Source organism: Rhincodon typus, chromosome 4 (genome assembly GCF_021869965.1).
Source record: "Rhincodon typus isolate 14 chromosome 4, sRhiTyp1.1, whole genome shotgun sequence".
Lineage (NCBI taxonomy): Eukaryota > Metazoa > Chordata > Chondrichthyes > Orectolobiformes > Rhincodontidae > Rhincodon > Rhincodon typus.
Window position 1 is genome coordinate 110710885 of NC_063335.1, and position 13416 is coordinate 110724300.

The 13416-nt window shown below is 39.6% G+C and overlaps 1 protein-coding gene across 1 annotated transcript in view; it reads right to left on the reverse strand.

Annotated features, from left to right (window-relative positions):
• The window catches only part of LOC109933048 (centrosomal protein of 192 kDa), an 80956-nt gene that overhangs the window by 35114 nt on the left and 32426 nt on the right, over positions 1-13416 (reverse strand). Inside the window, exons 10-17 of the mRNA XM_048596195.1 lie at positions 11236-11537; positions 10948-11061; positions 8231-8636; positions 5728-5877; positions 5561-5625; positions 2501-2716; positions 2183-2306; positions 227-356 (exon numbers count right to left, since the gene is read on the reverse strand). Coding sequence (XP_048452152.1) covers positions 227-356; positions 2183-2306; positions 2501-2716; positions 5561-5625; positions 5728-5877; positions 8231-8636; positions 10948-11061; positions 11236-11537 — 1507 coding nt within the window. The remainder of the gene's footprint in view (positions 1-226; positions 357-2182; positions 2307-2500; positions 2717-5560; positions 5626-5727; positions 5878-8230; positions 8637-10947; positions 11062-11235; positions 11538-13416) is intronic.

Consider the following 13416-nt stretch of genomic DNA (forward strand, 5'->3'; position numbering starts at 1 on the left):
TGCAAGTGGGAAGGGACTGGACAAGGGGAGGGGAGAAACAAAAAAGTCGAGTTGAGGAAGGAAGAGATGAGTTCTGTGGGACAGGAGTAGGCAGAAACAAACAAACAAAGTCTTGTTTGTGGATTTTAGGGAAGGAGGTAGAAGCGGGCTCTGCAGGGTTTGGGGACCACGACCTTGGAGACAGAAATCACCAGGTGAAAAGGAGATTAGTGACAGTTGTGGATACAATAGCCTGGTGTTCAAAGGTGGTGTCATGGCCCAGGGGAGATAGGAGGTATTGCCTGACAACTGAAGTTTTGCCTGTGCAACGTAGAGGTCAGCATGCCAAATGACACCACCCTTGCTGGCAGGCTCAACTGCAAAGTCAGGATGCGGTCTGAGCTGAGTGCAGTCAGTTCAGAGGGAGATAGGGTGGAACGGGGCATTGGTGGTTAGGACGAGAAATTAAGGCAACCAATGTCATGTAGGACATAAAAGTAGGAAGTTTTGCTGAAACTATTCAAACGCACTAGGCAGATCACAGCTGGAATACTGTGAATTCATGATTGGGCCCCTTATCTAACAGAAGATAAACTAGCATTGGTGGCAGTCCAGAGAAGGCTCACTAGGCTGAAACCAGCTATGGTGGGACTGTCTTGTGAGAAGAAATTAAGTTGGGGCTTGAACAGAAAGAGACGTGAGCTTATTTGAAACACAAGATTCCTGGGGGACTTGACAGGGTAGATGCAGAAAGTTTATTTTCCCTCTGGAAAGAGTCAGAATGTCAGATGCCAGATGTCAGAATAAAAAAAAGTCACACATTTAAAGACCGATAAGAAAAATTTCCCCATGGAATCTGAAATTCTTTACCACACAGGTCTTTGACGTTGGAACATGAAGTATATTCAAGGCTAAGACAGATACAAATTTTCAAATCAGTAAAGGGAATCAAGACTTTATGGGGGGTGGGGAGGCAGGAGAACGGAGTAAAAGATCATTAGATCAACAATGATCTCATTGAATGGTGGAGCAGACAATGGGCTGAATGGCCCACTTCTGCTCCTACATTACAGTCTTCCTCCAACACTAAAAACTGTACATTAGCAACTGAATATCAATGTATATTGCAGATATCACAATCACAGAACTGATATGGCACAGGATACCACTATTTCAGCCCATCCTGCCTGCACAGACTCTAAAATGAGTGAGTATCATTATCTACTGCTTTCTCTCCCATACCCATGCATACTACTTCTGTCCAAATAATCATCCAATTCCCTCGAATGCCCAATTGAACCTATCCTCACCACATTTCCAGGCAGAGTATTCCATACTTTAACTACTGGCTATATTAAAACGTTTTTGTTGCATCACTGTTACTACTTTAGCATATCACTTTAAATCTATGCCCTCTCATTCTTGTTCCTTTTACAACTGGGAAAGGCAACTCCCTATCTATTCCATCCAGCCCACTTGTGATTTTGCAAATCTTCTCGCAGCCTTCTCTCCCAGAGGGGAAGTAAATTCTGCTCTCCAACACACACATTTCCTAAAGATGTGGCATCTACAACTATACACAATACTCCCAGCTAAGTGCCTTCCACAGTTCAATATAACCTCCTTGCTCCTGTATACTATGCCCCTATTGATAAAGATCCTTTTTCCATGTGACTTATTCTTTCCCAAGTAGTTATCTCTAGAAGCTTCCAAACCACTAAAGTTAAACTGACTGATCTGTAATTGTTGGAATAAATCATGTTTGCAATTCTCCAGTCTTTTGTCACCTCCCCTGGATCCAGGGAGGGGGGAGTGAAAGATTAAGATGGTGGCCAAATTACTCCACTGTTTCCATTCCCACTGTAAAAAGAAACCATACCAATCTACTCTCACTCTACTGCTCTTTGCCCATAATCCTATCAAGTTTTAGGTTTGAAAAATGCTTCCAATTCCTTTTTGAAGTTAGTTTTCAATCTTGTTTAACATCTCAAGCAGTGGATTCCAGATTATAAAGCAAAAACATCCTGATCTACCTCCTCCCTCTTCCTGGTTGGAGGGGGTTGCTAACTGAAGGACACAATTTAATATGGATTGTGAAACAAACCAGTTTCTTTCATTAACTTAAAATTATTTTGACCACATTCACACTTATTAAGGAATAGTTAACTTTGTTGCAAACAAAAAAGTTTAGGTTGTAGTTTACCTGAATGAAGTGCATTGTCATTGCCAAGCTCAGGAGTTTCACTGTGGTCTTTTGACAAATCAGGTTCAAATAAAGCAACAGGTGCTCTCCGCTCTGGTGATGTTATGGAATATCCAAATGAAGGCTAACAGATTTAGGAAAGTCTGCATTAATACCAACGTAAAATTTTACAGAAAATAAAACTTATTGTATATTTCTAATTTTTAAATCCTCACTTTGGAGCATCTCTTAGTTACTCAAAGATTCAGACTTTTAACTGATGCACTAGTTTTTAAATGGTTAAGAAATTAAACGCATCTATTTCAACCTTGAACTAACCCGTTTTATGCCACTGTTTTGTTCTCCAAGACATCCAAGAGCCTCTGATCTCTCACCAAAGAATTCGCCCAGAGTGAGACGGAGATAACTCTGACTGCCTTGCATAAAGTCAGACCCTGCCCGTGATGCTCTCAACATCAAGTAGCTATTAGCTGGAAGCTGCCAGGAATCATTTCCAAGCAATCCTTCAGTAAAGGTGGCATCCATTTTGTCATCCTATACAAAAGATGAGCAGGCACTTCTAATTAGGAACTTTGAGCGATGAGTAAAATGTCAAATGTAAATGTAAAATAAATTTAGGCAGCACCTGAAGATAACTATTAATTAAAAACAGCAAAAAGTTTCAAGTCACTCATTTCACAAAGCAATTTTTAAACTGAATCCTGTTGCACTGACATTTCTATTTGCTGGTGGACCACTTGTCACTGTAGTTGAAGTTAGCGTCCAGGATTTGAGGAGATGGTGCTGAATAGATAGACTTATAATACACCCTAAACAACTAAAACTTGCAAAGATATTTATAGCTCCACATTCAACATAGCTGGCAAAAGTACTCCATGTTATCATCTGAACAACATAATTTTTCACTTTGATTTTAATAAAATTAATTTACTTACCAGCATGGAACACACTTGGCTACCCCAAGTTATTCCCAAATTACAGTTTTCAGGAACTTAGATGAAAGATACTTCAGGCATTTGTGATGGTCAGAAGGCTAACTTTGCTTAACTAACTGATTTATCTCCAGGATTAACAATACAAACAAATTGGTGATGAAGGTGGCTCAAATTCACCCCTTCACCCCTCAGGTTAAATACACCAGTGAATCATCGGTCTGAGAGCAGCCCATGGTCCTGTGGGACGATAATGACTTCCACTGCACTAGAAATCAAAAAGGCTTTATTACTTGTGTATGACAATCGTTGACAAAAAAATGTCACAGCTTGGCTGTTGTTATTTACTAGTCAGCATAGTCACTCCTGAGGCCAGAATTCGTATGGCTCCAAGTGTTAACAAAATCAAGGTAGGCAAAAGACAATAACCATCTTATTTTCATTGCTGAGAAGTTACTGCAACAGTAGAAGAGGCTTCAAAATTCATTTTAACTGATTCACCAATTAAGAGTTACAGATGAGAGGGCAGGTTAATGGATGATAATAATGTGACACTTCTGTTTAAGATTTAGGTTGTCGGTGATTTCAATTCCACTATGGTACATAAAGGCGCTTTAAAAAGTAGTCTTAAAAAAAACACTGCCTCAACTTGATCCAGAACATTGTTGCATTTATTCAAGAGATAAAAGTCATTTAGGTCAAAAACAAAAAAGGTCATTCAGACAGATGAATTATACAAGTAAGGAGGACTAGGCATTCAGCTCCTCAAACACTGTGCTGTTTAGTAAGAAAATGGCTAAGTGGACTGTACCATCGACTTTGCCATCTATCCTTTTAACCTTGAACTCCGCATGTTTTTAGAACTCAATTAGGCAACAACCCAGCCTCCATCACATGAATATGCACTATTTATATCCCATTTTGTGAATTTAACAGTGACTTAGATTCTCTGCTTGACTGCCTTTTTTTTCCCCAGGAAGTGATCATTCATATTCTAAATCACATTTTCAATGAGTTTCCTACAAAATCCTAACTTCACCAGACACCTCCAAAGCTGGTGAATTTCCAAACTTTAATATTATCCTTCACCCACCTCTATTAAGCCTACTAATTTTGGAGGCACAAGCATTATTTTTCGTCCAACCTACAACATCTGGCAATTTTTGGAATGATGTTGAGGTGACAAGACAGCCAGATACTTGGAATTCCCTATGTGCACTAAAGAAAAATCAATTCAGTTTACTGTTTCAAAAAAAAAAAGTGAGATTACTGAACTCCTGCTCCAGCAGGCATTCTTGAAATTTAAGAGGGAAAAGTACAATTTAGTGCCAACAAGACTGGCGGTGTCATAGCATGATACATAATTTCATTAAATGAGAACTACTGCTGTATGGACTTGCTTAAAATTGCATTGAGTAGTGCAGACATATAATGGGTATGGTTAATAAACAGTAACGGTAGTAGTGAGTGAATTACTAAAGTTGATTATCATGCCAAATGGCCAGGAGAATAAAGCAGAGATATTGCAGCCCAATGGTATCAATGTGGATTTCACAAGTTTCAAAATCTCCCCTCCCCCCACCGCATCCCAAAACCAGTCCAGCTCGTCCCTGCCTCCCTAACCTGTTCTTCCTCCCACCTATCCCCTCCTCCCACCTCAAGCCGCACCTCCATCTACCGACCAACCTCATCCCGCCCCCTTGACCTGTCCATCCTCCCTGGACTGACCTATCCCCTTCCTAACTCCCTACCTACACTCACCTTTCCTGGCTCCATCCCCGCCTCTTCGACCTGTCTGTTTCCTCTCCTCTATCCATCTTCTATCCGCCTCCCACTCTCTCCCTATTTATTTCAAAACCCCCATCAGAAAAGGGGGAGGGGAAGAAGGGTCTAGGCCCGAAACGTCAGCCTCTCTGCTCCTATGATGCTGCTTGGCCTGCTGTGTTCATCCAGCCCTGCACCTTGTTGTCTAGGAGAATAAGGCAGTCTTTTTCATTGCTCGACATGTATATGAGCTAACAAAATGTTTTTTAATAAGTCAGTCTGAACACTATCAACGAGATTCTGAGCTTTGAATTCTCAGATGCATGCAGAAGCATCATAAATCCTCTAACTGCTGCAGTGTAAAACTGTCTTGGGTTTCATAAGTTTGAGAAAACTGTTGCAATTAATATTTTTGCAAGTTGAATAAAATTTATTTAACTATGAACCTTACTTTTGCTTCAGTTTTCAATTTTACTTCAGGAATTCTAAATGTTATCTACAAAGAAATAAATATAGTATCTTCTGTCAAAGTTACATTCTTATGAGAAATTTTAGGCTTTTGAGAAAAAAATCTGTTGAGATATGTCTCAATTCCCAAGATCTTCAAAATGTACATTCACCTTCAGGTCAAGATCTCTTCATTAAAAAGTACACAAGGACAGACAACAAAATTTTCTCAGACCTGAATGAACTTGTTTTCTTCCTCAAACTGCTCCTGATCTTCTTCAATCAATGCAACAGCTTTGTCTGCAAAGTTTAATGGATTTTACATGAAAAACAGTGAAACCTTTGAGCCAAGTAAACTTCAAGCTATTTCTTTAAAATATTACAGAGTAACTGAAATCTTACTGCCAGTTATAAATGCTTCTTCTTGAATACTATTGACTAAATCAGTTGGTAGATTGAACTGATCCTGTTCTTTGTCCAATGAATAATAATAAGCCAGATCTGTCACCCAGTTTCCTTCTTCATTTTGGTAAACCACACTTTGTGTCTCACCTGAAAAAAAAAGAGCATGCACTTAGCAGGAGTCTTATGCTTAGTTTTCTTCCCATCTCCTTTCTTGAAGATACCATACAAATATTTGTTCATCAACTCTCCATTATGGCACACATTCCACATGTGCAATCTGTAAGGGGGGAGGAGAAAAAAGGAGACAGGTTTTTGACACTCAAATCTCAGAACTAAAGGGGACAATGTAATATATACTTGCTAATCCAACACATTTTTATATAAAACTGGGAAGTCCTGGGAAAAGCTCCAAAGAAAAAAGAGAAATGGCAGGAATGGACTGAAGTCTGGACTGTCAACTAAATCCACAAGTCCACAAGTCCACAGGCAAAGCAGGGAAGAGGAAGACCAAATACATTGTGCACTTGTTTGATTTAATTATTGTCACATGTACCCAGATACAGAGAAAAGTATTGTTGTGTGCGCTAACCAGACAAATCAGAATATAGTGTTTCAGCTACAGAAAAGGTGCAGAGAAAGATAACTCAGAGGTCAGTTCATAAGTCTGATAACAGCAGAGAAGCTGTACTTGAATATGTTGGTACAGGTTTTCAAACTTTTGTATCTTCTGCATGATAAAAAGAGGGTGGAAGAGAGTATAACCAGGGTGGAAGGGGTCTTTGATTATGTTGGCTTCTTTCCTGAGGGAGCGACAGACACAGGGTCAGTGGAAGGAAGGCTGGTGTTCGTGATGGGCTAGGGCTGTATTCACAACTCTCTGGAAGTGATGCCATCTATTCAAAACAGTATCACAATTCAACAAGATTTTGTTTATTTACTGGTGACAGTTGGCCAATTCCATAATATTCAGAAGAGCAGAAGTGACAAATCCAGTGTTCTCAGTAGCTTTTAAAAATAATCTACTTTATGAATAATTACTCCTTTGTACCTTTTATTTGAAGGCCAACATATGAAGTAGGAGTAAGCCACATGGCTCCTCAAGCCTCTTCTGCCATTCATCAACATAACAGCTGCTCTGATTGCACCACATTCCTGCTGATCCCTAATAACCTTTCACTCCCTTGCTTATTCAGAATCTACCTACCTCTGCCTTTAAATTTTCAAAAACTGCTGCAGCGCCTTTGAAGGAAGTGAATTTCAAAGAATCACAACCCTGTGCGGGAAAAGAATTCTCATCTGTTTTTAGCAGATAACCCCTTATTATTTTCCCCACAAGGGGAAACATCCTTTCCACATCTATCCACATAATCTGATGTGTTTAGATCAAATCACCTCGTGCTCTTCCAAACTTCCACTGAAACAAGCCTAACCTGTTCAACCTTTCCTCTTAAGACCACCCACCCATGCTAGGTATTATTTCAGCTAACCTTCTCTAAACGGCTCTCAATGCAATATCCTTCCTGGAAAAAACAAAAAATGCCCAATATTGCATACGCTACTCCACATGTGGTCTTACCAATGCCCCATAAAACTAAACACAACCTCCTACTTTTGTACTCAATTACCTTCACAAAACTTTCCTAATTACTTGCTGTACCTGCATACTAAACTTGCGTTTCATGTACAAGGACACACAGATCTCTTTGCAGAGAGAATTCTGTGATCTCTCCCTATGTAGACGATATGCTTTATTCTCTGACAAAAATGAGCAATTTCACATTTTCCCATTCTACACACCATTGCCATATTTTTTGTCCACTTGACTGTCTGTATTCCCTCATAGGCTCAACTCACTTTCCTAATTATTTTGGTCATCAGCAAATTTAGTACCCCTGCCTTCAGTCCCTTCATTCAAGGCATTTATAGAAATTGGGAAAAAGTTCTAGATCCAGCACTGATCCCTGGGGCACATCACTCTCACCAGCCAGAAAAGGACCCATTCATGCCATGTTTCTGTTTGCTAGATAATTTTCTATCCATGCCTATGTTACCCACTACATTGACTGGCTTTAAACTTTCCTCTACAATCTTTGCTGCACACCTTATCAAATACTATCTGGAAGTCTAAGCACAGAGCACGCCCACCAGTTCTCTGTAATCACAACAACGATTATTTTCTCAAAGTCTTCCAATAAATTAGTTGAACATAAATTCCATTTCACACACTATATTGACTCTGCTAAATTACCTTGAACTTCTCAATGCTCTTCTATAGCAGCTTCAATAATAGTAGAAAGATTGTCGAAACGGTCATTAAACTAAACTAACTAATAGTGCTATTATAACTAACTGGCCACCTGTAGCTTCTTGCTTTCAGTTTCCTTCCTTAGCAAGAGGTATGTTAAGCCAGAAGTCAGCTGCAGAACGACTGTAGTACTTATTAGCTCAGTCAGTCTACATGATTATGGAAATCTGAATTTGCAACTATATAGGGTGGTACCTTTCTCATTATCCCATTGGGAACACCCAGCATTCCAATCAGCTTTCCGCTGCTTATGAAAAGGAGAGCTTTTTGAAGAGTCGGTCCACGTCTCACTTGTACTTCCATCTGGATTCACAGGTGATAAGTAGGCAGCAGCAAGAGGTGGACCTGAATCAGCACTTAAGGTCTTATCAGCATCACCTCTTCCTCTGGCTGCCATGTGGCCGACTGTGTCTCCAGAAGGTCCATCTCTCAGATCCGTGACGTCATTTCCAGAAGATGTGCAGGTAATCTGTGAAAGACGAAAGGGTGTGCCTTGGACTGTAGAAAATAACTGGTCATCTGTGGTAACATTGCCACTTACAGGACGAAAATATACAGAATCCAGCTTCGGTTCATCATATACGCTGGTATTTATAACATCCTGTGGATCCAAAACAGAAATTTAGGCCACCTATGGCTCCGTCTCACAGATCTTTTTAAAGAGGACAACAGCACTGAAATCATATCGGAGATCAAATAATGCCAGTTAGCTTTCAGCTAAATAAAGCTAATTATGTATGAACCATTTTTCTAAAAACTAAAAGTAAGTAACATTTCCATGACATCTACAACTTCAATTTTCATCATTCAGTAAAATCAATCACACTAAATTATGGTGGTTTCCTGTGAGCAATTGAACAGAATTGAGCAGCAATAATTTTAACCCACTGCACTTGTACTTCTCCTAGTTCAGTTGAATCTATCTGGACTACTGTGGTCAGTATCACTTCTCCAATGATCCTTTGTGAAATTACTTCAGTCTTTATTCCAGTTCCAAGGCTCTTAAATTTGCAGCACAGTTAATTACTCAGAAGTTCATTACAAAATCTTAAAAGCAATGTGCTTTAAGAGGTTCAGGTCGTAGCACAGATGCGTAAAACAGTGTTAGAACCCGAGCTGATTTTTCATCATTTTTATTTCATTGTTTCACCAGTTTTGGTTAGGAGCTGTAAACTGAGAACTGAGCTGAAGATGACCTTTGGATTGACAGCAGCAGCTCATGTTCAAAAAACATACACAAAACAGGCAAGCTGTTGTGAAATCTTGAAAATACCACCAATTCGAAAAAGCAGTAGCTCATGAGAATTTTAATCCTGTAAAACAAACAAAATCCATGTTTCAATTAAAGCTAACTAGTTCCCACATGTACTGCTTCCTTGCCTCACCCAACACCTTCACCCATACTACTCTCTCACCATACAAGAGACACCCTGGCTGGTTTCTCTAGCAATTTCACTGACATTCTTCTGTCCATTTTCCACAGCTCAAAGAAAGTTTCAACTAAGTCCCTCCAAACTGTCCCTCTGTCTCAGACAAGAATCAGACATTACAGTAAAGGGAACTGACTAATGGTTGTACATGTAGAAATATAGTCAAAGTATAGTCAAACAACTTTAAGTTCATTATCAGAAAACCTAAGTATAAAAGTTCACTTTAGATTTGGAAGACAATTTCTGACATTTGGTTTGAGTAACGAGCCAATAAATTTAATCATAGGCTATGACTGACTTATTATTTTGTTCCTGCTTCCTAGAATAAATCTGGTTACTTCATAAAAGATTAATGTTAATGAGATTTGCTGATAGAGGACAAAGTCAAAATAAAAATCCAGTTTTTAAGTTATTCTTAAACTATTCAAAAACGGTAACAGCAGAGATTTTTCACTGCAAAATACATGACAAAAAAAAAAAAACATTCATTCAGAAATGATCTAATGAAACGGTGGGAAATCAGAACTTGGAAGGTAATCTGGCAGAATTAGGAAAGAAAAAAACAGGAAAAATTGTAAACTTACAGCTGAACATAATGAGTAAAAGAACAAAACTGGGTACCTTTCTCAGAATGTCAGACGCATTAGCAATAAATGCTCAGGCTGAGAGCATGTGTACTAGAAAAAAAAACTTAAATTATGGAATACTGAGGCTGGACATCTATTTATGTATTTATTTATTTCGATTGTTCAGGAAAAATGTGGGATACAAGATGTAGCTTTTGTTTTTGCAAGCATCACTAAGCAGTGCAACTTCCTGTAAAGCATGTAACTCTAAACCTACCATCATCCTAATTACAACATGGACAATCATTTACTATCCAAGTAGTTTCACCAGTTGCAAGTATGAAGCTTCATGAGCATGTGCTTATTCCTCCGACAGCAGCTGATTTTAAGAGTCTAATCCTAGCTTTGAGTTCAGATTTTGAAAACAAAGGAAGCCAAAGCCTCAAAACACAAAAAGAGAGCATAATCTCAAATCTGAGCATGCAGCAACAACTTTTATGCAGCTGTTCTTCCATGCTCAAGGATTTCCTCAATCAGCTGAACAAGGGACTGCAGGGGAAGGACTTCTGCTGTGCAGCTTTTGATATACTGGTTGTATTAGTAATCAGCATCCAGAACTGACCTAATCAAGTTCTTATTTCAGCTCCTCACCTAATATGTCTATGACAAGGAAAGGCGTTGAAGCTTTTTTTTCCACTGCAAGAGACATCAGTGGCCCAGAGCCCTCCCTCCCTGCAACTATTTCCACATTCTAGCATAAATTATCTGCCAAGGTGCATCTTCAAGAGTGGTCATGAGTTATCACCCCACACACCCCACTTGTTGTCAAATATTGATGTTACTTCAGGTAGGTAGAAATTCCAATAAGTGATTTAAACATTAGAGCAATCATCATCTTTGAATGCACTTCACTTACTGAAGCTTCCTGGTGGTGTCGCGTTGAACTTCTTCTGGAGGATAAATTGAGAGGTATTCCCGGAACCGCAGTGATGACTTTTCCATTGCCTAGAGGATCTAACCGACCCGCTGCCTAAAAAGAGGAAGTAACTCCAATATTTAAAGCAGCATGTAAATGAAGATACACATTCTCCAGTTCTGCAAACGTAATTATTGCAACTCAAATCCACAGATGCAGTCTAAGAGTACAAGAGCTTGGAAAGCAGATCAAAAAAACTCTAAAATTTGTTTTGTTTTGCTTTCTTACCTCATTTTGAGCAGCAATAAATTCCCTATTCCCTCCTGATGGAGGCACACTTAGTGGTTCATCTTGACCAGCAACATTTCTGTCCATTATTCCGAGGCCTCGCAAATTTTCAAGTGTTGCAGTATTAGAGGAAACAGTCACTGTACTATCATGGTCACCTTCTTCGCCAGCTACATTTCTGTTCACCATTTCACATCCCCATCGATCACCATAGATTGTAGAATTAGAAAGACGAGCTGATACACCAATGTTTCCATCATCTTCACTTCCACTACTACCATCCCCTCCACCACCTCCATCACCTGTAACACCAGAGTTACAAAGATATACTTCGTACAAAATTCATAATGCAAACAATGTGTACAAATAAGATCTGTAAAGGATCTAACTATTATGCCAGAACTGTCCAAGATACTGCTTGTCACTTGACATTTCTATACATTTTAAAACAATTAAAGTTTATTTGCAAGTTCATCTGTATGTGTACAAATTGCGATGGGAATTGAAAGGAACATAAATCAAAATCCATCTGACTAACGCTGATAGAGGGAGCAAGTTTCAGCAAGGTTTCCTGCTTCAAGTGTGGACATGAAAGAGTGGTGACATCTGTGGTTGTCTCAGGCTAAACCTACTACTCACCTTTCCCAATCATGACAGCATAAAAACATCTACTTTTGGAACATACAACAACGAGTTACTTTGGGAGGACAGAACATTTGTGGAGCAGAAAGGAAGGTTTGGCCTTTTGAGCCTGCTTCATTACTATCATGGCCAATCATCCCACTTTCTCCTCACACTTTCCTGTCTAGAGCCTGAAGAACGTATCTAACTCTGTCTAGCCACTGTCAAGAAACACTTAAGTATGTATTCCCAAATGCATCATGACCAGCTCACGCCTTGATTACCATCATACTGTTTCCTTTTTAATATTCAGGACCCTAATCTCAGCAGCAGCTACTTGGCTCACTTCCATAATGAAGAATTCAATCATATTATGATCACACTTTCCCAAAGGGTCCTGTACAACTAGATTGCCAATTATTCCCTTCCTCAATACACAATATCCAGTCGAGGATGGCCTGTTCTCCAGTTGATTCCTCAACTTATTGATCCAGAAAAGCATCCCATACACACTCCAGCAATTACTCCTCAAATGGTATTGTTACCAATTTTATTTACTCAAATTTATTTGCAGGTTAACATTGTCCATAATTACAACTGCACCTTTATTGCTACTGTCTCAAATTTTCTGTTTAATGCTTCCTCGAACATTACCGCTACAGAAAGTGTCACTAAAAGTGACTCCAATAAAATGTGTGACCAAATTTTCTCAGCCCGGTTTCAATGACTATGGAATGTGAATCTCTGAAGGGCAGCATTTGAAAAAAAAAGGAGATTTAAAATTTACGACCTGAACCAACCTTCTGCAAATGCCCAGCAGAACAACAAACTTCATCATTGAAGTATCAGTTCAATGTGTGGAGGCAAACAATAGGGAATGAATATTGAAGGACTAGCATCAGGATCAATGGGATTTTATCTGCCTAAGCTAAAACACAAAATCAGAGCCCGATTGACTATAGTCAGTCATACAGCAAGCAAACAGGCCATTCGACCCAACTCATCCATGCCAACCAGGTTTCCCGAATTGAATTAGACCAGTTTGCCTGCATTTGGCCCGTATCCCTCTCAACCCTTCCTATCCATTTATCCAAAGTCTTCTAAATGTTGTAACTGTACTTGAATCCACCACTTCCCCTGATCGTTCATTCCACGGCCGAATCACCCATGCGTGAAAAAATTGCCGAGGTCCTTCTAAATCTTTCTCCTCTCACCTTCAACCTATGCCCTCCAGTTTTGGACTCCTCCATCTTGGGGAAAAGACCTTGGCTATTCACCTTATCTATGCCCCTCATGATTTCATAAAAGGTCACTCCTCAAACTTACGCTCCACGGGTGTGGGGGGTGGGGGGGGGGGAGGTGGTGGGGAGAAAGGAGTCCCAGCCTATCCTGATAACTCCAAACCCTCCAATCTCCGTAAAATCCTTATAATTCTTTTCTGCACCCTTTCCAGTTAATAACATCTTTCCTCTAACAGGGTGACCAGAATTGTACGCAATACTCCAGATGTGGCCTTATCAATGTCTTGTACAGCTGTAACATGACATCCCACCTCAATGC